This window comes from Larimichthys crocea, chromosome VII, assembly GCF_000972845.2.
Source record: "Larimichthys crocea isolate SSNF chromosome VII, L_crocea_2.0, whole genome shotgun sequence".
Lineage (NCBI taxonomy): Eukaryota > Metazoa > Chordata > Actinopteri > Sciaenidae > Larimichthys > Larimichthys crocea.
This window is the reverse complement of record NC_040017.1, coordinates 29,230,523-29,255,027: the sequence shown is the minus strand read 5'-3', so window position 1 is coordinate 29,255,027 and position 24,505 is coordinate 29,230,523. Positions and strand designations below refer to the sequence as shown.

The 24,505-nt window shown below is 46.4% G+C and overlaps 3 protein-coding genes across 3 annotated transcripts in view; 1 reads left to right on the top strand and 2 right to left on the bottom strand.

Moving 5' to 3' along the window:
- or55e1 (odorant receptor, family 55, subfamily E, member 1) overlaps window positions 1–2,349 on the top strand; it is a 10,731-nt gene extending 8,382 nt beyond the window's left edge. The window contains 2 exon segments of the mRNA NM_001303326.1: window positions 806–870; window positions 1,171–2,349. Of these exon segments, the coding sequence (NP_001290255.1) occupies window positions 1,207–2,193 (987 nt within the window). The 5' untranslated portion in view covers window positions 806–870; window positions 1,171–1,206 and the 3' untranslated portion in view covers window positions 2,194–2,349.
- Window positions 2,350–3,266: 917 nt separating this feature from the next.
- On the bottom strand, window positions 3,267–13,915 carry arrb1 (arrestin, beta 1). The gene is made up of 16 exons (XM_027280957.1): window positions 13,588–13,915; window positions 10,008–10,038; window positions 9,090–9,150; window positions 8,921–8,965; window positions 8,401–8,594; window positions 7,595–7,654; window positions 7,427–7,494; window positions 7,146–7,281; window positions 6,523–6,607; window positions 6,378–6,450; window positions 6,145–6,282; window positions 5,909–5,992; window positions 5,748–5,771; window positions 5,191–5,261; window positions 5,067–5,115; window positions 3,267–4,380 (listed from the first exon to the last, which is right to left on the bottom strand). Exons 1-16 carry the CDS (start codon window positions 13,605–13,607, stop codon window positions 4,275–4,277), a joined length of 1,245 nt encoding a protein of 414 aa, XP_027136758.1. The 5' UTR covers window positions 13,608–13,915; the 3' UTR covers window positions 3,267–4,274.
- Window positions 13,916–14,693: 778 nt separating this feature from the next.
- The window catches only part of atg16l2 (ATG16 autophagy related 16-like 2 (S. cerevisiae)), a 20,247-nt gene continuing 10,435 nt past the window's right edge, over window positions 14,694–24,505 (bottom strand). Inside the window, exons 2-10 of the mRNA XM_027280774.1 lie at window positions 23,835–24,001; window positions 23,686–23,756; window positions 23,545–23,616; window positions 23,349–23,469; window positions 23,165–23,270; window positions 22,355–22,507; window positions 22,221–22,268; window positions 16,700–16,801; window positions 14,694–16,290 (exon numbers count right to left, since the gene is read on the bottom strand). Coding sequence (XP_027136575.1) covers window positions 16,197–16,290; window positions 16,700–16,801; window positions 22,221–22,268; window positions 22,355–22,507; window positions 23,165–23,270; window positions 23,349–23,469; window positions 23,545–23,616; window positions 23,686–23,756; window positions 23,835–24,001 — 934 coding nt within the window. The 3' untranslated portion in view covers window positions 14,694–16,196. The remainder of the gene's footprint in view (window positions 16,291–16,699; window positions 16,802–22,220; window positions 22,269–22,354; window positions 22,508–23,164; window positions 23,271–23,348; window positions 23,470–23,544; window positions 23,617–23,685; window positions 23,757–23,834; window positions 24,002–24,505) is intronic.

Here is a 24,505-nt window from a genome sequence, read left to right as displayed (position 1 = left end):
TGTAGTATCTTAATATATATATATATATATAATATATATATATTATATTATATATATATATATATAAAACATAAACAAAGGACAGATGAAGTCTTTGACTCATTTGCCAAACTGAATAATAATTAATAAATAAAAAACAGGTTCAATAATTCAAGAAATAATTAAACAATATGTGTTAAGTATAATTCCACAAATATACAACACTGATATTTAGTAACAAAGTATTAACATTGAAATGTCATGTGGTTCTTTTAAAAGTAAACACAAACAAACAAATCAATTTGTCATTATTATAAAGCAACTGTTTATTTATCTTGACAAACTGTTTAATAGTTAAATCTTTACCATAAAACAAAATTAATTAATGAGAATTAACAAAAGTGTAACAAACATGAGCGTTAACAAACGTTAACAAACAATACAAACGTTAACAACTAATAACAAATATTAACAAACAATAACAAATGTTAACAAACAACAAATGTAACAAACATAACAAATGTTAACAAAACAACCAAATGTTAACAAACAACAAATGTTAACAAACAATAACAAACATTTTAAAAAAACAAAAAAACAAACAATAACAAATGTTAACAAACAACAAATGTTAAAAACAATAACAAATGTTAACAACAATAACAAATGTTAACAAACATAACAAACGTTAACAAACAACAAATGTAATAAACAATAACAAATGTTAACAAACAATAACAAACGTTAACAAACAACAAATGTTAACAAACAAATAACAAATGTTAACATACAACAAATGTTAACACACATACATTGTTATTTTCAGAAAACATGTGATGACAACAAGAACATCAACAACAAAACGATCTGTATGGCTGGATGAGAGCAGACGTAAGTGATCTGTGAATATTTAACTAATAATTTAATAATCACAAATGATAATATAATAATAATAATTTGCTTTAAATCGTCTTCATTGTCATGATATTATGCTAACTTTTATCATTCATCCTGATTCAAAGTAAATGTTTAGTCATAAGGCTGTAGAGTCAGGAGACGCTTGTTTCATATGAGGGGACGGCGAGTTGGGGTGGGTGGAGACGAAACCTGCCACAGATCAGCCAATAGAGACATTCCTACACTCTCACACTTGTGTTCTTTTACTTCATTAAAGTCTTTGTATCCTCTCAGACGTGTTGATGTTCCAGTTCAGGTGAAGCCGGCACCATGTTGGAGGCGTGGAACTTCTCCCACAGCACCTTCGTGTTCAGAGGTTTCCCGGCGCTGCAGGAACACCGTCGGCTGCTGGCGCTGCCGTTCACCGCTTCTTACCTGTCGGTGCTGCTGGGAAACTCGTTGTTGTTGTACGTGATCTGCAGTGTGGAGAGTCTGCACAGCCCCATGTACCTCCTCATCTGCATGCTGTGCGTCATCGACATTCTCGTGGTGACCGCCATCATCCCCAACATGCTCCTTGGCCTCCTGTTCGACTGGGACGAGATCTCATTGGCTGGGTGCCTGACTCAGATGTTCTTCACTCACTTCCTGTCCTCTTTGGAGTCCACGCTGCTGCTGGTGATGGCGCTGGACCGCTACGTGGCCATCTGCCACCCGCTGCGCTACACCGAAATCGTGGACTCGTCTTTGTTCATGAAGCTGCTGCTGTTCACGCTGCTCCGCAGCGGCTCCATCATGGGCACGCTGGTCGGTTTGGCGGATTCGCTGCGGTTCTGCAGCTCCAACCTGATCCAGCACTGCTACTGTGACCACATGGCGCTGGTCAGCCTGGCGTGCGACAGCACGGAGAAGAACACCGCGGCGGGCCTCGCCGTGATCATCTGCTTCGTGGGCGTGGACATACCGCTCATCTTCTTCTCCTACATGAAGATCCTGAGCGCCGTGCTGCGAGCGACGGCCCCCGACGAGGACCGCTGGAAGGCGTTTCACACCTGTGGCACTCACCTGATCATCATGATGTGTTTCTACCTGGTGGGCAGCGTCACATTTCTCTCTCACAACCTGAACATACCCATACCGACGGACGTCAACACCTTCATGGGACTCATGTACATCCTGTTCCCAGCAACAGTCAACCCGATCATCTACGGCGTTCGGACTAAAGAAATACGAAATGGCTTCTTCAGGATTTTCAAGCTCAGAGTGCAGACTGTGATGACAGTGAAGGTTGCTCCGGCGGGAAAAAGACAAATGTGACGTTTGTTTCTCCAGGTCAAAGATTTAGCTTCAAACATTCATGTGAATCTCTCTGACTGACCTGAGGTGGCGCTAGAAGAAAGGCCCTAAAGGGTTCATCCTCTGGACAGCAGGACCTTCAGTTAGTAGGTCAATAAAGAAAGAAGACGTGTTTAAGTTATTTCTACAATAATATTTAGAAAATCATGGTTCATGTTGCACGAATGTGGACCGTTCAACCCTCCCAACACATCAAATGCAGTTTGCTGCTGGTTCTACGTTACAAACTATGACTCCCTTCTAGCAGCTTTTCGTAGCTTTGTGTCAAACAAGAAAGTCCACGTATGGGGGCGGTCGAGGTCAATGGATGGAACACAGTCTTCTTTCAAGTTACCTTCAGAAGTTAGCTTACATAATGTATTCCAGCAGGTACATGAGGTGAACTACGTTCCAAACTATGAGGCTGTAGGTTCTCCTCTAGTTTGTCGGGTTGTAGTTCATGTACAGAGGTCAGGGTGGATTGATGCGCTTAACAAACACAACTCCAAAAACCAAAAGTCAGTGATGACTTCTTTCAAGTTCAGTTACATGACGTTTTACATCAGGTACATAAAGACCAGGTACTGACCAGGTAATTCATGTGCTTCAACTTAAGAAGGTCAGTGGTCCCAAAGTCAGAGAGGAGCAAAATAAATGTATGACTCCATGGACAAAAACATTGACTCCAAGTCTGAATCTGAAGTACCTGATCTCAACATGTACTGTAGATGAGGGACCAACATCTTTGAGCAGGCTTTGGTTGCATGCAGGTTTTTGGTCCATGTGGAGCACAAAAGATGCAGAATGATATATTTGTGCAGAAATGTGTGAAAGGTATCACAGTGGTCCCCGAAAATCTCGATAGTCCAAGACTGGGTGACCGCTTTGACCCTAAAGGAGAATCTACACGTCGTATTTTACCGCGTACGGTTCCTCCATGGGTCGACGATGTTCGTGCTCCTGACCTTCTGATTGTTGCGGTCCACCATGAGTCAGGTTCTGCTTAGAGAAAGTTCTCAGGTGATGTTGAACAGAATTTCAAAAACTCACACAGGTTGCCACGAACGTCCTTTTATTTAAGATGCAGTGGAATATACAGGTTACTTCCTGGCCCTATCAAAATAAAAGCCAATATTTGCCAAAATAATAAAGATGTTTGGGGTGTGTTTGATGTTGTGCTGTCCAGATTCATTCAGTCAGTCAGGTGACCTATGACATCATCACACACATACACAATACTAATGACACACGGACTCATGGAGGGACAAACTGTTCACGATCTCTTCCCTGACCGTCATTTTCTGAATCATCAACGGCCGCCGTGTTTTTGGACCAAACTGAAACGCTGAGAGCGGCGAGACTCACTCTTCTGTGATTGGTCGGATCTAAACTCTGCCGATGATTCGTAAAATGATCAACACGTGTCTGGGCCGTCCTCTATAGATGCTGAGTATTATGACGTTAATAAATCATAGTAATGGATGTATTTCATTATTTCATGCAAACGAGGCCACCGGTTCCTCTCGGCTGACAGGTGGCGCTCTCTGACAGTCTCGGGTCCTCTCGGTGGGTCGGGACTCTTCCTCCGGAGCTCTGCAGCTTCGCCGACCGTTAACAAAACCGTCCGTCTGAAGACTGAAGTCCGTCCAGATGGACCCCAAGTGTTGGCAGTGTTTATGAAGACCCTCTGATACGACACATCGAAACTAATCTCAACACAACGTTACTCCTGCTCGCTCCCTAATGGAAACACATAGAACAAAGTGACATTAGAGGCATGCTACCAGCCGTCGGTTCGACGCCGCGCTCGCCGGGTCGAGTCTCCGGCTGGTCGGCGAAGGAGTGGAGAGCTGCTCCGTCTGAAAACACAACTGATGTCTACGCTGCAGTATTCTAGCAGGACGCAGAGAGAGGACGAACATGAACGAGAACACAAACACGGCACCGTCCGCCGAGTGTTTCAGGGGTGTCCGGACCTAAAGGTGACCTCCGTTAGCTCCACACTACAAACAGCAGCGAAACAACAACAGCAGCGGTGGAGACGGCGGCGACGCTCTGCGCCTTTATCTGTCGTCCAGTTTGGGCGAGTCCACCGGCTCCTCGTCCTCGTCGTCCTTCGCCCCGATCAGCCGCTGGCGGGCAAAATCTTCAAAGATGATGTCATCGTCGCTGAGGGAGATGGGGGAGAGGGGGGAGGAGTTAATTCAAAGACACTTCAGGCGAAATCAAAGACTGGAAACGAATCGTGACTGAAAATAAAGTTAACAGACGTCGACTTCCTGCTGACCTGTCGACGGTTCTTTGACGGTTCTAACATTTCTAATGAAGCAGCAGATCAGCTGTTCTGATTGGACTGTGCAGAGTTACACTGTCAAAGTCTCAGTCCTCGTCTGAGCGTGTCCACCTGTCTGTCCCGTCTACAGTCAGTGTACTCGTCCTCAGTGGACGGTGGAGGGACCAGCGGCTCTGCTGGAGCTGGAGACGTGGAGGTCACATGATGTCATCGTCAGTCCAGTAAGTTCACAACGTCTGTACTCGAATTTAGGAGTACTGAGTACTCTGAGTACTCTGAGTACTCAGAGTACTCTGAGTACTCAGAGTGGTAAGTGTCTGAAGAGTAACGAGCTGCTGACAGCAGCAAGAGCTTCCAGCTCATTAAGACGCATTAAGAGACGAGAGGACGACACAAACATCGACCAGGCTGTGAACCAATCACATCACAGGAAGACAGACAGGAAGAGAGACAGACAGACAGACAGACAGGAAGAGAGACAGACAGACAGACAGACAGACAGACAGACAGACAGACAGACAGACAGACAGACAGACAGACAGGAAGTGAGACGGCTGCTTACTTTGTGTCAAACTCGATCAGGTTTGTGTCGATCTGAGCTTCATCTGGAGCTGCAGAGAGAGAGGAGAAAGTAATCTGATTACTCCACGGCCACGAGCTGAGCTGATGATGAATCATGAACTCACCGTCTCTGAACGGAAACTCCTCAGGAGGTTTGGCGTGCATTAACGTGAACGGCAGCTCCACAGAGACGTCACTGCAGAGACAGAGGACACATGAAGACAGAGACAGAGGACACATGAAGACAGAGACAGAGGACACATGAAGACAGCATCAAGAGACAGAGGACACATGAAGACAGCAGTAATAATAATAATAATAATAATAATAATACTTCTAATAATAATCATAATAAGAATATTATTATTATTATTAAATAATAAGTAATTAACAATATAGTAAATAATAATAATAGTAATAATATAATAATAATAATAATAGTAGAATAATAATAATAATAATAATAATAATAATAATAAAGTAATAATATAATAATAATAATAAAATAATAATAATATAATAATAATAAAATCAAATAATAGTAATAATAATAATAATAGTAATAATAATAATCATAATAATAATAATAATAATAATAATCACAGCAGCTGTATGAACACATGCATCACCGTGGTGAGTTCAGGGGACGTGTGTAAATCTCAGTGACATAAAGTGAAGTTACCTGGCTGCCAGATCTCCCAGGAGCCTGAAAGGAAGCAACATGTTAGACTGAGTGACTGAGACTGACAGAGTTAGTCTGTGATGAAGCTTCACATATGTACAGTGCTGTATGACGTCACAGAGCATCATTTGAATATTTCGTGTACTGTGTACTGTACTGACCCGCCTCGGGACACGACCAGCTTCACTTTGACTTTGTAGGACACGATGATGCCGAGGATCTCCTTATTGGCTCCTTCTCTTAACCTGACAGGACAGAACAGACTGAGTCAGACCAATCAGCAGCCTCCTCCCCCTGCACTGTGCTGTCAGTGAAGCTGCAGCTGATGTGGAAACTTCCATCCATTAAAATAACATGAATAATTGGGGTTCAGCTTCCGGTCCGGTCCTGGACTCACAGTGTGCTGGAGGCCAGGTTCGTGTCCTCGTGCTTCAGTTTCCCGTCCAGAGCGAGGCCTCGCTTCTCTCGGTTGTTGGCCAGAAACGGAGTGAGAGTGAACACTTTGCAGAAAGTGGAGCTGGGAGTGACGACGTCACTGAGGACACAAGGAAATCTTTACTGTAACTTCACCTGAACCCAGAACCCAGAACCCAGAACCACGTCCACACTGAGAACTTCATGAACACTCACTCGGACTCCTCGGTGGCCACCGGGCATTTGTACTGCGCCGTGTTGAACAGGCAGATATCTGCATACTGTCGAACTATGGACACACAAATCAATAATCAATGACTCAAACACACGAACAGAGCCAGGACCAGGAGCTCGGACCTACCAGAGATCTTCATCTTCTTCACCGTCTTGTTGGTGTTGTTGGTGACGTGGACGTTGACGCTGATCGGCTCCCCGTGATAATAAATCTGAGAAGACACATGAAGACACCTGCTGTGCTTATAGAGCATGGAGGTACTCAACTGTGATTGGAGCACATAGAAAAGGGGCGTGGCTTAAGACGATGAAGGATGAACTCTTGATGATGATTGGCTGTTTTTCCTTTGAATGATTTGAATGTTTGTGTTGGTGAGGTTTCTTCATCAATCATCCAATGAGCTCACAGGTCTGAGTAAACATGAGTCCGTTGATGTGGTGACACATTCACACGCTGTAAAACTTCATGGCCACAGTTTACAGCTCGTTTTATCGCAGCTCTGACTCATTACGAGAACCAGCCAAGAGTCTGGCTTGTAAATGATTTTTCAGTTCCTGTGGAGAGTCTTTGTGATGAAGAGCTGCTCCTCAGTGTCAGAACCTCAGACCTACCTGAGAACTTCAGGTGAAGTCATCATCAAGTTTGAAACTCTGTGTGTCTGTTCTCACTCTCCACAACAACGATTCATCTGTACTTCCTGTTGTGTGTGTACGGGTGGTTCATGGTCCGTCACGGTTCAGGACTCGTACCTCTTTGTCCAGCGAGGCCTCCAGGTGCAGAGGTTTGTCCGACATCAGGAACTGTCTGGTGGTTTCTGCAGTGGGCTGAGGACCCGGTTTCTCTGGAGCATACTGCACCTTCCGGATCACCAGACGGACCGAGTTCCTGCAACAACAACACCATCAGCATCACCATTAACAGGACACTGACGTTAAGTCCTCAGCAGCAGGAAGCCGCTAATGCACGAGTGAGCTCACTGTCATTCATAATTCATGTCGGAGTCTCTCAGCTGCTGCAGACTCGTCTTTACCTTTTATGGATCTTTTCTTCCACATTTTCTGCACAGAACGCTTTCACCTCAAAGTCCACGCCGCAGGCCTGAAGACACACGAGGGAAACATCACAGTCACAGTTCATGTTCATCTCTTTGAGCAGTTTTTCAGCCAGGATGAAGAAATGTGGAAGAACAAGTCTTTACCTTCCCGGTGTCCTCGGGGCCCGGCTGCAGGGTGACCGAGCACGGCAGGTTCAGAGGGATCTGCAAACACATGAAGGAAACATCGAAACCACAACGTCTCGTCTGCACTTAAACATCAGTGTTTGTTTGAGCGAAGCACTAACATCACCACAGAAGAAGCCAGCTGACAAACAAATCATTAACATTCCATCGGAGCCTTAATTCAAACTTTATTTATTTATTTTGTCAGCGGTTGGTTGAAAACGGAGCAGCCAATAAAAACCTCGTCTTTCGAGGTTTTTCAAAAATGATTCATCATAGTAACCACAGGAGGTCTTTGAGCATGAACTCATAAATGTGCAATTAACTAATTATCCCCGACAGCCTGGAGGAGATAATGAGTTATTTATTTCTGCTGTGAAACATCAAACCAACTCACGAGTATAATCATGTGCTGTGCATGTGCTGAGTAGACTTTTCTGATACGACAGGTTGAGAAAAAGTCATTAAACTGAGCTGCATGTTTACCTGCTGCAGCTTCAGCACCAATAACTATAATCCAATAAAGAATAATGCAGATTATTGGGTTCTTGCAGGTTTCTGTGAGGAACATGCATAATTCCATATAAAATCTGAACAGATGAAAAACCTTTCGTCCTTCACATCCCCTAAATGAAAAGCTTCTTCATCTGGTCATTGTAGAACCAGAGAACCTTTTAAGAACCTTTTAAGAACCTTTTAAGAACCATCCCAACAATCTCCCCCAGTTAAAATCTACAAAACCATTTTAAGCTTTCCAGCCGAGACCTGAAACTGATGGACTCTACCTCGAACGTGAACGGGTGGGCGTGTTCCCCCAGTTTTTTGATCAGGCGTTCCTGAAGACGAGTCAGACTCTTCTCTTCGGGCAGCGGAGGAAACGCCTGGACGTTCGCCACAAACAGGTCTTTCCGAAACGTCAAACCGAGGACGTCCAAATCCTCCCGACCGTACCGGAATGCACAGGTCAGAGTCACGAACACTGACGGGAACAAAAAGACACGTTAACATCCTGATATATGAACATATCAGCATGAATAGTGTTTGTGCTAAGCTAAGCTAAACACATCCTGGACCATTTCTCTAAAACATATTCATTAAATGTTCCTTCAAGTCTTTATAATAGAAAGAATAGAGGATCCAGAACGATACCCTGAGGAACTCCACAACGTACTGAACCTGCAAGATGTTTCTACAATTCCAGGATTTGATGACTGAATACAGATTTAAATCAGGATAAATAAATCACTAAATAAAGTTGTTAAACAGAAGATTCGACTGAAAACAAGTTTTATCTGGATCCGTCACCTTTCCTCTCCTTCAGGTACTCAGGGTCAATCAGGACGACGCCGTCTGCAGAAAGAAAAGACACAAAGTCCTGACTGACAGTTTATCATTTATCATCAGAACGACCAATCAGGAACAGACATTATCTTATAAATGTTATTAATTAATATCAGTAAAAAAATGATCTCACCGACTGGCTCCACCAGGTCCACGTGGTCCACAAAGTCTCTCTTTCCCAGATAGACAGTGAGCTGAGGAAGAAACACAGATCAACCAATCAGAACACAGCAGTTAATCCAAACAGCCAATCAGAACACAGCTGTTAATCCAAACAGCCAATCAGAACACAGCTGTTAGTTCAAACAGCCAATCAGAACACAGCTGTTAGTTCAAACAGCCAATCAGAACACAGCTGTTAATCCAAACAGCCAATCAGAACACAGCTGTTAGTTCAAACAGCCAATCAGAACACAGCTGTTAGTTCAAACAGCCAATCAGAACACAGCTGTTAGTTCAAACAGCCAATCAGAACACAGCTGTTAGTTCAAACAGCCAATCAGAACACAGCTGTTAGTTCAAACAGCCAATCAGAACACAGCTGTTAGTTCAAACAGCCAATCAGAACACAGCTGTTAGTTCAAACAGCCAATCAGAACACAGCTGTTAGTTCAAACAGCCAATCAGAACACAGCTGTTAGTTCAAACAGCCAATCAGAACACAGCTGTTAGTTCAAACAGCCAATCAGAACACAGCTGTTAGTTCAAACAGCCAATCAGAACACAGCTGTTAGTTCAAACAGCCAATCAGAACACAGCTGTTAATCCAAACAGCCAATCAGAACACAGCTGTTAGTTCAAACAGCCAATCAGAACACAGCTGTTAGTTCAAACAGCCAATCAGAACACAGCTGTTAGTTCAAACAGCCAATCAGAACACAGCTGTTAGTTCAAACAGCCAATCAGAACACAGCTGTTAGTTCAAACAGCCAACCAGTAAATATAAATAAAGTGTTCACAGACCTTTCAGGTGTAACTTTTGTGTTCAGAAACTTTCTGAAAAGATTCAAGCTGAATAATTTCAGGTGTGAGCGTGAAGACGAGGACTCACCTTTCCATTAGGACTGGCTTTCTTAAACACTCTGAGAATAAACAGAAAGAAAAGCAGCTCAGTGTCAGATTTCTTTTATCGTTTGTCGTCATATTTCCAGATGTGTTTCCGTGTTTGTTGACAGCTTCACCATAAAATCTATTATTTTACAAACTTATTATTAGATATTTACTTATTTATTATTATTTTTTATATTTACTATTCATATTGTTGCAGCCAAAATAAAATCATTGTGTCTGATCTTAATCTTCATTTTACAAATATGTTGATTAAAATGTCTTAAATTTCCAAAAGTGTCCGTCCAACTTGAAACTTTCTCTGGTTCAAAAAGTGTTTCCGATTTTCCAGAAATAAAAGTCCTCACTTCCCTCTTTACCCATAAACATCATAAAACATCTTTATTTCCTAAGTGTGTTGCTATTTTCCATAAATGTCCAAACATTGAAGAGATATCCATCCTTTTTTAAAATGTCCCTGTTTTTCCCAAAAGACGTCATTACCTGATGTTTGAAACATTTTCCATAAATGTCCAAACATTGAAGAGATATCCATCCTTTTTTACAATGTCCCTGTTTTTCCATTACCTGATGTTTGAAACATTTTCCATAAATGTCCAAACCTTAAAGAAACGTCTGATGTCATCATTTGTTGTAATAAGTCTTCCTTCTTTTCCATAAGACGTCTCTGTTTACTCATGTCATTGTGTTCTGTTTTACTTTTTTAAAGATGTCCTCACAGACAGAGGCGTTGTATCTCAGAGGGGAGTCCTGCTGTCACTCTTCATCTTCATCATCTTCCTCAGTTTCCTGGCTCCGAGCCTCGGCCTAATGCTGTCTGACATTACTCCGGCCCGCTCTGTGTTAATGCTGTCATAAATTAGCTGCTGTGCCTCCATTAGCTTTCAGCTTCCTCCTGAATGGACCTTCATCAATCAGCAGCAGCAACCGGAAACCGCCGAGCCTCATGGGAGCTCGCTCAGCATGCGATGACCTGCTCGCCGTCATCGTCTCTGCAATTAGTCCAATTAAATCTGAGCAGAGAGACGCTGAAGACTCCAAATCTCCAATCACAAAGTTAAAAGATGAAACATCGATGAGCACGAAGCCAGAGAGGTTCAGGATCAATGATCAGTCAGAAACTGATTCAGCTTGTTCCACTGATCAGGCTGCTGATGAAACACGATCATAACTCCATGAATTCATATTACACACGATCATAACTCCATGAATTCATATTACACACGATCATAACTCCATGAATTCATATTACACACAAACTCTACAGCTGGAAACATTACAGCAACACTAGCTTAGCACTGGAGTCCAGAGTCAAAGCTAACATGTTTTGTCATATTGTGTTGTAGCTCAGTCTTGGGTGGGGAACCCCACCCGAACTCTCGGGGCTGATCTGGATGGAAATTGTTGTGATGGTGGTGTTAGGAGGCGGGTGGAGCCATGCAGCGCCCCTCGTTAATGTTAGCTGATGGTGATGATGCTCGTTAACAGTGTAATATTTCAAACATTGATGTTTATGTGAATGTGAAACATCGTTATGATAAACAGACGAGTTTCTTTAAATGAACTCTGGAGCTCGTCTGTCAGTAAATGAAGTGTCTGAAGCTTCGATCGGCTCTTCACTGACTGACTGATCAATAACTGATCGTTAAGACTCCCCCGACGACCAAACTACAGCTCAGAGACTCACACAGACACCTGAACACCAACACACTGCCTAAAACCTGGACGTAGTCTCCGAGACGTCCCCGCAGACTGTCTAAAACCTGGACGTAGTCTCCGTGACGTCCCTGCAGACTGTCTAAAACCTGGACCTCCTCCTCCACCTCCACCTCCTCCTCCTGAATCAGTGGATCTGTTCTGTATGTCTGACCTCTCTCTGTTCTCATTAATATTCTCCTCATGTGACTCTCGAGGATCAGTTCAGCCTGAAAACACAAACAGCTTTAACGCTGCAGAGCAGAGAACTAAAACTGATCCGGTTCTGATCCGGTCCTGATCCTGAGTGGAACCGGATCGACTTCACGACTTCTGTTAAACATTTCTGTTACAAACACGTTGGACACAAAAAGTTCAGCTCATGAGAACTTTGTAAAACCACTGAGGCACCATCTTCAAACACTGGATCTGAATCTGAATCCAGCTCATCAGGATCACCATGACACCTCCCCGAGTCCACAAACTGAAGCCTGTCTGTTGGTTCTGGTTCTGATAAACAGACACGTTACAACAAAAAGAAGCCGTATGGAGTCCTGGAGGGGTCAAAACCTCATGATTTAACATCAGATGTGTCCTGCAGGGGGCAGCGTTCAGCACACATCATGTTGTAGACAGTTTGAGTCTTCATCAAGAACCAGAACCAGAAATACACATCATCATGTTCATTTTATTTTGGCGGGTTTCCACTCAGTTTCCTCTGCAAGTCAATCCAGATCAAACCGGATTCAACCGAACATCGTGTCCGTCTGAGCTCGTTCCTCCTTCAGATGCCAGCCAACCAAGCAGCCAACAAGGAACCAACAAAGAACCAAGGAACCAACAAGGAACCAAGGAACCAACAAGGAACCAAGGAACCAACAAGGAAACAATGAGTAGCCAACAAGGAACCAACAAGGAACCAACAAGGAAACAATGAGTAGCCAACAAGGAATCAACAAGGAACCAAGGAACCAACAAGGAGCCAATGAGTAGCCAGCAAGGAACCAACAAGGAACCAAGGAACCAACAAGGAAATGATGAGTAGCCAACAAGGAACCAACAAAGAACCAGGGAACCAACAAGGAACCAACAAGGAACCAACAAGGAACCAATGAGTAGCCAACAGGTAGTCACGGTTAGTTCATGAGATCAGGAGTAGGTGGCGCCAAATTCTCCAGTCCAAACAGGAAACAGGAAGTAGATCAGACATTTGTGTTTGTTTCATGAGGTTATGTCAGATCTGTGTGGGGCCATGAGAGCCATGAAGAAACAGCTGATTAGTCATGTGACGTAAATGTTCGCAACTTCACGACTTATTCAGTCGAACACGGCGACGCAACGTCAACATGACGTCACATCCAGGTCTCTTGTGATTGGTTAAAGTCGAAGCTCCTCCCCCTCAGATATCAGGTAACATACATGTGATTAAAAACAGGAACACGGACTACACTGTAAAAAACAGGAAGCTCAAACACATGAACACGCCGTGTGTCCTCACCGCTTCCTGTCTGTCCCCGTCAAATTAAAACTCTGTTTCATCTGTGGAACGTTTAACTCAAAGACACTGATGAGTAATCTGATTACTCTCCTACAGACAGACATGTTTCCTGTCCATCTGTACTATCAAAATAAAACAATCTCTCTCTCTCACACACACACACACACACACACACACACACACACACACACGTCACCCACTGGAGGTTCTGGCAGAACGTTATGTAACGTTACAACAACGCACTCCAACAGAACACACACACACACACATCTTGACATCCTGTGTGTGTGTGTGTGTTTTAAAGGTTCTCTGAATCATAAACACACACACACACACACACACACACACACACACACAGGTCCGGTCTTACCTGGTTCCTTTATCCACCATCCTGACGACACAGACAAGCTGACAGCAGCCGGACCGAGATATGATGGAGGAGGAGGTGGAGGAGGAGGATGGAGGGATGCCGTCACCGTGGAAACTGAGAGGAGGATGTGTGTGTGTGTGTGTATGTGTGTGTATGTGTGTGTGTGTCTCTCTCAGGAAGTCGTCGTCATGCCGTCAGATTCTCCTCAGCAGGAGGAAAAACCTCCATCTGAGCTCCGACTGAACAGACAACTGAATACACCGCTCCTCCTCTTTAACTCCCCCTCCTCCCTCTGTCTCCTCCCCTCCTCCTTCCTTCCCTCCTTCCTCCTCCCCTCCTCCCTCCTCCCTCCTCTCAGACTCATTAGCAGTAAAATGTGTTAAAACCTGCAAACAGCCAGCGGTCAGAACGTCACAAAGACAGCTGGACTCTGACCTCCATCAGCTCCACCCGACCTTCAGGGATTAGAGACATTAAGATTAGAAATGGACTAAATTATTAGATCAGAAACATCTCTCTCCTTTTCTTTTCTTAGCTTCCTCCGTCAGCGTCCTCTTCTCCTCTGCCATTATGTCCATAGAGCTGCTGAGCCCGGTTACAGTGCCCACCTGTTCAGCTCCGGTTCTGGCACGACCCCCAGCCGCCTTCTTCTTCTTCTTCTTCTTCTTCTTCTTCTTCTTCTTCTTCTTCTCAAACACTCCCCCGGTGCAGCCCGGCTAACAAACTGAGCTAACGTCTGTTGCAAAGAGCCTGATCATTTCTGAGGTGTGAGTTTGTTCCTCAGAGGCCACCGTACGACAGCTGGATCCAAACCTCTGTTTTGTGGTTGAACTCGTCGTGGATGCTGATTGGTGTTTTCAGCAGCCAATAGCCAACTGCAGCTAACGCTATGAGGTAGCATCAGGATCAGACCAGAACCAGAACAGAACCTCTGAAACCAGCGGGGTCCAGTCAGACCTACCGAGCTGGTCAAAGTTCTGCTGGCGGTGTGTTCAGTGTCTGTAGGTCGTTGAGGTTGAGGCAGCAGCTGCTTCCTGTTTCTTCATTAATGAAACAGCCCGCGGCGGCGGCGGCACCAAGTTTAAAATAACCGAGGTGACGACAGGTTGAAGGTTAAACACGTTTATTAGAAATCAAAGAGCTCGTTAAGTTACAGCAGCAGAATGTAAACGACATGAAGACAGAACATCGTTAATTATTAAAGAGTCATCAGGAGACAAACTGCTGACACAACATGAACCAGAAAACATCCTGTTAGACTTTCAAAATAAAGCTCTCAGGTTAACGTCAGCGCAGCAAACATCCTGTTAGACTTTCAAAATAAAGCTCTCAGGTTAATGTCAGCGCAGCAAACATCCTGTTAGACTTTCAAAATAAAGCTCTCAGGTTAACGTGCAGTCGTAACTTGGATTAGCACCTAGCGGCTAGCTAGCTCATAGCAAACAACAAGTTAGCGGAGGGCTAAACAGGAAGTTAGCAGCTCAACGCTCGTGCACATGATCCAGGTAATCGGTAAAACGAAGCCCCGCCTCCTCATTAATTTAAAGAAGACGGACGAATCACGTCTTGACTCAGATAGCTGATGTTTGTTCTGGCCTGTTGGGGGCGCTAACGTCACGTCAATGTGAGCTTTGTGTTTAAAACAGGAAGTGTCATCATTTAACTTCTCTCGTTAACATTTGTTTAACGTGGATTAGTACATCATACGTCAGCGCCGCCCTCAGTTTAGACTGACAGGCTGCTCTGATTCTGGATCAGCAGTTTGTCTCTCTGTGTCTGTTTAAGAAGGTCCCTTTAAATCCCCTGAAGGTCACATGACCTAAAAACAAACAAGAAATCATCAAATAAATAAGAAAATAAGAAAAACAGACAAACAAACAGAAGGTCGGTGCTAAAACAACCAGAACCCTGAACCAGAACCCTGAACCCGAACCCTGAACCCTGAACCTGACCTTTGAGTACACAAAATGTTCTTGAGGCTCTAAATCCAGCTGAGCTTCATCCAAACCGGGTTCATGTTTCTTTGGATCAAAACGTTCTTGTAAAGTAAATTGAGCCAGATTAAACTATGTACGTAATTATTACGTAAGAGTCAATATAAACATCAGACTGGACTAGCAGAGAATCGACATTTGTCCTGGACCGGAGCCAGAACCAAGAAAGACAGCGAGGAAGCCCTCGTCTTTGAAATCCTGACAAGAAGAACTTAAGTTCAGTTTACGTTTGGCTCTATGAAGATAAAAATTAAGATGAACTAAATGTTTTTCATCATTCAGCTGGAAGCAGTGGTTTGTTCAGAAACGTTCATAAAACGTTTGTCCAACGTTCATTGACCTCTGACCTCAGGTCAGCTTTGTCTAAAAATCTGTTTTCTTAAGAACCAAAGAAAATACCCATATTTATAATGTTTCTATAACGTTTGTATAATGTTTTTCTTTTGTTATTCTACTGTTTAAAGTTCAGGTAGCTGTTTGTGTCTCTGTTGTTTCAGTTTTCAGTTGAACTTTGTGTTAGAAAAATGAGAAAAGGCAGCGAGCGTCTGTTTCCTTCGACAGCTCTCAGATCAGTTTGTTTTGAGTCTTTCCGTGACCTCGTCGTGGATTGTAGTTTCAGATGTCGCTCCAGAGGACGGCGAGCCGACTCTTGTCCACGCTAACAACGTATTCACCAGACAGAGACCAGGACACGGCGCTGATGGACGAACTGAAGACAGACAGGAAGAGGACAAGGTTATTAAAGGAGCAGGACCACATTTACATCTACGAGAACACAAGGAGACCTTCAGGGAACCATCCACAGGCCACTGTGGGTTCTATTTAACCTGGTTTAGATTTACAGGAAGCACTTCACAATTAGACAACAGAAAGAACCAAGCAAACATGAACCAAGAAAGAACCAAACAAACCAAGAAAGAACCAAACAAACAAACCAAGAAAGAACCAAACAAACCAAAAAAGAACCAAAACAAACCAAGAAAGAACCAAAACAAACCAAGAAAGAACCAAACAAACCAAAAAAGAACCAAACAAACCAAGAAAGAACCAAACAAACCAAGAAAGAACCAAACAAACCAGGAATGTCTGGATCAGCTGATCAGTATCATGGACGGTACCTGTGTTGGTCCGGTAGGCGGGTCTCCAGGTTCCCGGTGGAGACGTTCCAGATGTAAACAGCACCGTCAGCTGATCCGGCCGCGAGGAAACAACCATCTGGACTGATGAGAGAGAACGCCGGGTTAGACTGAAGGTTCTACAGAACCTGGACCATGTGGACCAGACCTAAAGATCTGATACCAAGAACCAGGAACCAACAGGTCCAGGCAGAGTCTGGAGGGTTCAGGTCTCTTTCACAGAACTTCACAGGATCCACATCAGACAGCACGGGTTGGGTGGAGTCGTTCTCCACAGACAGAACGTTGTCAGAACGTTCTCCTCTAACCAAACGCAGGCTCTGCTCTGATCAAACAAACATCAGTTCTGACTAATTCATGTTTTATCTGATTTATGTTAATGAGCAGCTGCTGATCATCGGTTCTGGTTCTGTAGAAGCTCACACAGAACCCTGATGGTCCGTCTGTGTGTGTGTGTGTCTGTGTGTGTGTGTGTGTGTGTGTGTCTGTGTGTGTGTGTGTGTGTGTGTGTTCATGTATTTAATGTTTCTGTCAGAGCTCAGCACACGAAGCGCTCTGCTCCTCCTGTTGTCATGGAAACTGCAGAAAATGCACCACGCAGCCTCTCATCCCTCCTCCATCCTTCCTCCATCTCTCCTCCATCTCTCCTTCATCTCTCCTCCATCCCTCCTCCATCCTTCTTTCATCCCTCCTCCATCCCTCCTCCATCCTTCCTTCATCCCTCCTCCATCCCTCCTCCATCCTTCCTTCATCCATCTCTCCTCCATCCCTCCTTCATCCCTCCTCCATCCCTCCTCCATCCTTCCTTCATCCATCTCTCCTCCATCCTTCCTCCATCTCTCCTCCATCCTTCCTTCATCGCTCCTCCATCCTTACTTCATATCTCATCCATCATTCCTCCATCTCGCCTCCATCCTTCCTTCATCTCTCCTCCATCCTTCCTTCATATCTCCTCCATCCTTCCTCCATCTTTCCTCCATCCTTTCTTCATCTCTCCTCCATTCTTCCTTCATCCCTCCTCCATCCTTCCTTCATCCTTCCTCCATCTTTCCTCCATCCTTCCTTCATCCCTCCTCTATTCTTCCTTCATCCCTCCTCCATCCTTCCTTCATCCTTCCCTCTTCCCTTCTCCACCTCTCCTCCATCTCTCCTCCATCCTTCCTTCACCTCTCCTCCATCCTTACTTCATATCTCCTCCATCTTTCCTCCATCCTTCCTTCATCTCTCCTCCATCCGTCCTTCATCCCTCCTCCATCCTTACTTCATATCTCCTCCATCTCTCCTCCATCCTTCCTTCATCTCTCCTCCATCCTTCTTCCATCCCTCCTCCATCCTTCCTTCATCTCTTCTCCATCCTTACTTCATATCTCCTCATCCTTCCTCCATCCTTCTTCCATCCTTCCTCCATCTCGCCTCCATCCTCCCCTCTTCCCTTCTCCATCCTTCCTTCATCCCTCCTTCATCCTTCCTCCATCCTTCTTCCATCCCTCCTCCATCCTTCCTCCATCTCGCCTCCATCCGCCCCTCTTTCCTTCTCCATCCTTCCTTCATATATCCTCAATCCTTCCTTCATCCCTGCTCCATCCTTCCTTCATCCCTCCTCCATCCTTCCTTCATCTCTCCTCCATCCTTCCTCCATCTCTCCTCCATCCTTCCTTCATCCCTCCTCCATCCTTCCTTCATCCCTCCTCCATCCTTCCTTCATCTCTCCTTCATACTTCCTTCATCTCTCCTCCATCCTTCCTTCATCTCTCCTTCATCCTTCCTTCATCCCTCCTCCATCCTTCCTTCATCTCTCCTCCATCCTTCCTTCATCCCTCCTCCATCCTTCCTTCATCCCTCCTCCATCCTTCCTTCATCCCTCCTCCATCCTTCCTTCATCCCTCCTCCATCCTTCCTTCATCCCTCCTCCATCCTTCCTTCATCCCTCCTCCATCCTTCCTTCATCCCTCCTCCATCCTTCCTTCATCCCTCCTCCATCCTTCCTTCATCCCTCCTCCATCCTTCCTTCATCCCTCCTCCATCCTTCTTCCATCTCTCCTCCATCCTTCCTTCATATCTCCTCCATCCTTCCTTCATCCCTCCTCCATCCTTCCTTCATCCCTCCTCCATCCTTCCTTCATCCCTCCTCCATCCTTCCTTCATCTCTCCTCCATCCTTCCTTCATCCCTCCTCCATCCTTCCTTCATCCCTCCTCCATCCTTCCTTCATCCCTCCTCCATCCTTCCTTCATCCCTCCTCCATCCTTCCTTCATCCCTCCTCCATCCTTCCTTCATCCCTCCTCCATCCTTCCTTCATCCCTCCTCCATCCTTCCTTCATCCCTCCTCCATCCTTCCTTCATCCCTCCTCCATCCTTCCTTCATCCCTCCTCCATCCTTCCTTCATCCCTCCTCCATCCTTCCTTCATCCCTCCTCCATCCTTCCTTCATCCCTCCTCCATCCTTCCTTCATCCCTCCTCCATCCTTCCTTCATCCCTCCTCCATCCTTCCTTCATCCCTCCTCCATCCTTCCTTCATCCCTCCTCCATCCTTCCTTCATCCCTCCTCCATCCTTCCTTCATCCCTCCTCCATCCTTCCTTCATCCCTCCTCCATCCTTCCTTCATCCCTCCTCCATCCTTCCTTCATCCCTCCTCCATCCTTCCTTCATCCCTCCTCCATCCTTCCTTCATCCCTCCTCCATCCTTCCTTCATCCCTCCTCCATCCTTCCTTCATCCCTCCTCCATCCTTCCTTCATCCCTCCTCCATCCTTCCTTCATCCCTCCTCCATCCTTCCTTCATCCCTCCTCCATCCTTCCTTCATCCCTCCTCCATCCTTCCTTCATCCCTCCTCCATCCTTCCTTCATCCCTCCTCCATCCTTCCTTCATCCCTCCTCCATCCTTCCTTCATCCCTCCTCCATCCTTCCTTCATCCCTCCTCCATCCTTCCTTCATCCCTCCTCCATCCTTCCTTCATCCCTCCTCCATCCTTCCTTCATCCCTCCTCCATCCTTCCTTCATCTCTCCTCCATCCTTCCTTCATCCCTCCTCCATCCTTCCTTCATCCCTCCTCCATCCTTCCTTCATCCCTCCTCCATCCTTCCTTCATCCCTCCTCCATCCTTCCTTCATCCCTCCTCCATCCTTCCTTCATCCCTCCTCCATCCTTCCTTCATCCCTCCTCCATCCTTCCTTCATCCCTCCTCCATCCTTCCTTCATCCCTCCTCCATCCTTCCTTCATCCCTCCTCCATCCTTCCTTCATCCCTCCTCCATCCTTCCTTCATCCCTCCTCCATCCTTCCTTCATCCCTCCTCCATCCTTCCTTCATCCCTCCTCCATCCTTCCTTTACCCTTCCTCCATCTCTCCTCCATCCTTCCTTCATCTCTCCTCCATCCTTCCTTCATCCCTCCTCCATCCTTCCTTCATCTCTCCTCATCCTTCCTTCATCCCTCCTCATCCTTCCTTCATCCCTCCTTAATCCTTCCTTCATCCCTCCTTCATCCCTCCTCCATCCATCTCTCCTCCATCCTTCCTTCATCCCTCCTCCATCCTTCCTTCATCTCTCCTCCATCCTTCCTTCATCCCTCCTTCATCCTTCCTTCATCTCTCCTCCATCCTTCCTTTACCCTTCCTCCATCTCTCCTCCATCCTTCCTTCATCTCTCCTCCATCCTTCCTTCATCCCTCCTCCATCCTTCCTTCATCTCTCCTCCATCCTTCCTTTACCCTTCCTCCATCTCTCCTCCATCCTTCCTTCATCTCTCCTCCATCCTTCCTTCATCCTTCCTTCATCCCTCCTCCATCCTTCCTTCATCCCTCCTCATCCTTCCTTCATCCCTCCTTAATCCTTCCTTCATCCCTCCTTCATCCCTCCTCCATCCATCCCTCCTCCATCCTTCCTTCATCCTTCCTCCATCTCTCCTCCATCCTTCCTTCATCCCTCCTCCATCCTTACTTCATATCTCCTCCATCTTTCCTTCATCCCTCCTCCATCCTTCCTCCATCCCTCCTCATCCTTCCTTCATCCCTCCTCCATCCTTCCCTCCCCTCCTACATCACTCCTTTATCCTCCCTCCCCTTCCTTCATCCCTCCTCCATCCTTACTTCATATCTCCTCCATCCTTCCTTCATCCCTCCTCCATCTCTCCTCCATCCTTCCTTTACCCTTCCTCCATCTCTCCTCCATCCTTCCTTCATCTCTCCTCCATCCTTCCTTCATCCCTACTCCATCTTTCCTTCATCCCTCCTTCATCCTTCCTTCATCTCTCCTCCATCCTTCCTTTACCCTTCCTCCATCTCTCCTCCATCCTTCTTTCATCCCTCCTCCATCCTTACTTCATCTCTCCTCCATCCTTCCTTCATCCCTCCTCATCCTTCCTTCATCTCTCCTCCATCCTTCCTTCATCTCTCCTCCATCCTTCCTTCATCCCTCCTCCATCCTTTCTTCATCCCTCCTCCATCCTTACTTCATATCTCCTCCATCCTTCCTCCATCCTTCCTTCATCCCTCCTCATCCTTCCTCCATCCTTCCCTCCCCTCCTACATCACTCCTTTATCCTTCCTCCATCTCTCCTCCATCCCTCCTCCATCCCATCCCTCCCTCTTCCCTTCTCCATCCTTCCTCCATCTCTCCATCCTTCCTCCATCCTTCCCTCATCCCTTCTCCATCCTTCCTTCATATCTCCTTCATCCTTACTTCATATCTCCTCCATCCTTCCTCCATCCTTCCCTCTTCCCTTCTCCATCCTTACTTCATATCTCCTCCATCCTTCCTCCATCCTTCCCTCTTCCCTTCTCCATCCTTCCCTCCCTTCCTTCATCCCTCCTTTATCCTTCCTCCATCTCTCCTCCATCCTTCCTTCATCCCTCCTTCATCCTTCCTCCATCCCTCCTCCATCCTTCCTCCATCCTTCCTCCATCCCTCCTCCATCCCTCCTCCATCCTTCCTTCATCCCTCCTCCATCCTTCCTCCATCTCTCCTCCATCCTTCCTCCATATCTCCTCCATCCTTCCTTCATCCCTCCTCCATCCTTCCCTCCCCTCCTTCATCCCTCCTCCATCTCTCCTCCATCCTTCCTTCCTTCATCTCTCCTCCATCCTTACTTCATATCTCCTCCATCCTTCCTCCATCCTTCCTCCATCTCTCCTCCATCCTTCCCTCTTCACTTCTCCATCCTTCCTCCATCTCTCCATCTCTCCTCCATCCTTCCTTCATATCTCCTCCATCCCTCCTTTATCCTTCCTCCATCCCTACTTCATATCTCCTCCATCCTTCCTCCATCCCTCCTCCATCCTTCCTTCCCTCTGTTGTCATCACCTCATATTCAGATGTTAATTGATGATCAGCTGATACATAACCAGGTTAATTAAGAATCATTAAAGAAACAAATGTTAAAAATGTTTGACGTGGGCAGTGTTAGCTCGAGCTAACGTGAGCCTGATACAGTCGGAGGTTTCTGATTGGTCCCAGCTCTGTGGTCATGTGGTCAGTTCACCTGGATGTCAGGTGTGGTTGCTCACCTGATCACCGCCTTCGTGCTGTCGCTGCCACACTTGAAGCCGTCGGCTCTGAACACACAAACACAGTCGAGATCAGCTGATCAGGACGAACACACCTGGCTAACGTGTTCTTCGTTACCGCGTCACGTCCTCACCTGAAGCACACGCGGTTGTTGCTCCACCTCCTCAGGTCGACCAGCTGGAGGCAGTCGTCACGGCAACAGCTGAGCAGCTGGCGATGGTCGGCGCTGACGTCCAGTGAGGTGACTTTCCCCTGAGCGGGAAACTGCTGGACGCAGTTCACCGTCCTGATGACGACACGTTTGTTTACCACTTCAACTCCTTCATTAAACAATCACTATTCAAATCTGACCAATCACAGCTCAGCTCATCACAAAACCGCCCAATCAGCTGCAGTGAGCCTCGATGCTGCTGTGTGATTGGAGGACAGAGCCGTCAATCATCAGCTTGCTCAGACTGCAGGCAGGAGAGGGGGCGGGTTCTGTGGGCTGAGCTGTTGCTAGGTAACAGAGGGAGAAGGAGAGTCACCGTGGCGACGGCCGGAAGGACGAATGAATGAATGAATGAGAAAAAAAAACAGGTGAAGTGTGGCACAGGTGAAGTGTGGAACAGGTGAAGTGTGGAACAGGTGAAGTGTCACGCAGGTGAAGTGTGAAACAGTTGAAGTGTGGAACAGGTGAAGTGTGGCTCAGGTGAAGTGTGGAACAGGTGAAGTGTGGAACAGGTGAAGTGTGGCTCAGGTGAAGTGTGAAACAGTTGAAGTGTGGAACAGGTGAAGTGTGGAACAGGTGAAGTGTGGCGCAGGTGAAGTGTGGAACAGGTGAAGTGTGGCACAGGTGAAGTGTCGTACAGGTGAAGTGTGGCTCAGTTGAAGTGTGGCACAGGTGAAGTGTGGCACAGGTGAAGTGTGGAAAAGGTGAAGTGTGGCACAGGTGAAGTCTCACCTGGTGTCCCAGACTCTGATCTTGGAGTCGAAGTGTCCGCTGATGATACAGTTCTCAGGACACACCAGGTCACTGCAGGACGACGCTACTTCAGTTACTTGCACACCTGCAGACACACGTCACCATTAATCACCTGATCAGCCAATCATCAGCCAATCATCGTTAATGATCAGGTTGGACTCACAGGCGGCTCTCTGCAGGTCCCACAGTCTGATGGTTCTGTCGGCGCTGCCCGTCACTACCTGATGAGGAAATGAGCTGAACCTCGCCGCCATCACCTTTCTGCTGTGACCTGTCAGAGTCAGCTGACAGACAGACAGACAGGTAAGGCAGGTGAGACAGACAGACAGGTGAGACAGGTCTCAGCTCATCGTGGTTACCTTGGGAACGGGGTCGTCCAGCCGCCACAGCAGCGCCGACTTGTCGTAAGAGGCGGCGAGGATCCTCCGACCCTGAAGAAGAAACTAGGTGAGGTCACCTGATCCGGACTCAGACTAAAGTTCTGGTTCAGGTGTTCTTACCGTGGCGTCAAACTCCACACAGGTGATCCCCTCTGTGCTGCCGTCCAGAGTCGCTCTGTGAGTCAGCGAGCCTGATGACATCATCAGTGAGGTCATCATCACAAACATTAAGAAACATTAAGATAACGCTGAAAGAACCAAGCTCGTACCTGACCGAACCTCCCACAGTTTGATGACCCGGTCCGTTCCTCCGGTCGCCAACAGGTCCGAACTGGAGCTGAACCGCACCGCGTTGATGCCTTGCTCATGGGCCTCCTGACAGACAGACAGCAGGGAGTGTGTACAGTGTGTACAGTGTGTAGTACTCTGTAGTACAGTGTGTAGTACAGTGTGTAGTACAGTGTGTAGTACTCTGTAGTACAGTGTGTAGTACAGTGTGTAGCTCAAGGAGCGTTTTGTAGTCATCGTCTGGACTTTGTAAGTTTTTTACCACAGATCACGGCAACAACTTCACCGTCGCTTCTGACGTAGAGTGAGAGCAGTCGACTCCGTAATCCTCTCCCTCGCCTCACAGCTGTCCTCATCTCCTCGCCTTCACGTCTGTCCCCAATCGCCTCTCCTTACACGTCTGTCCTCAATCTCCTCTCCTTCAACATCTGTCCTCATCTCCTCTCTTCACATCTGTCCTCATCGTCCTCACTTCACATCGTCCTCAATCGTCCTCTCCCTTCACAGCTGTCCTATCTCCTCTCCTCACATCTGTCCGCATCTCCTCTCCTTCACATCTGTCCCCACTCCTCTCCTTCACATCTGTCCCTCACACCGTCTCCTCACATCTGTCCGCATCACCTCTCCTTCACATCTGTCCTCAGTCCCTCTT

What these genes read in the sequence shown, in the direction of transcription:
- arrb1 (XM_027280957.1), bottom strand. Translation starts at nt 13,607, where the DNA reads ATGGTGGATAAAGGAACCAG. An exon ending in GCCCCGAGGACACCGGGAAG is followed by an intron (nt 7,495 to 7,594) that starts GTAAAGACTTGT and finishes GTGTGTCTTCAG; the next exon opens with GCCTGCGGCGTGGACTTTGA. An exon ending in AGGCCTCGCTGGACAAAGAG is followed by an intron (nt 6,608 to 7,145) that starts GTACGAGTCCTG and finishes GTGTCTTCTCAG; the next exon opens with ATTTATTATCACGGGGAGCC.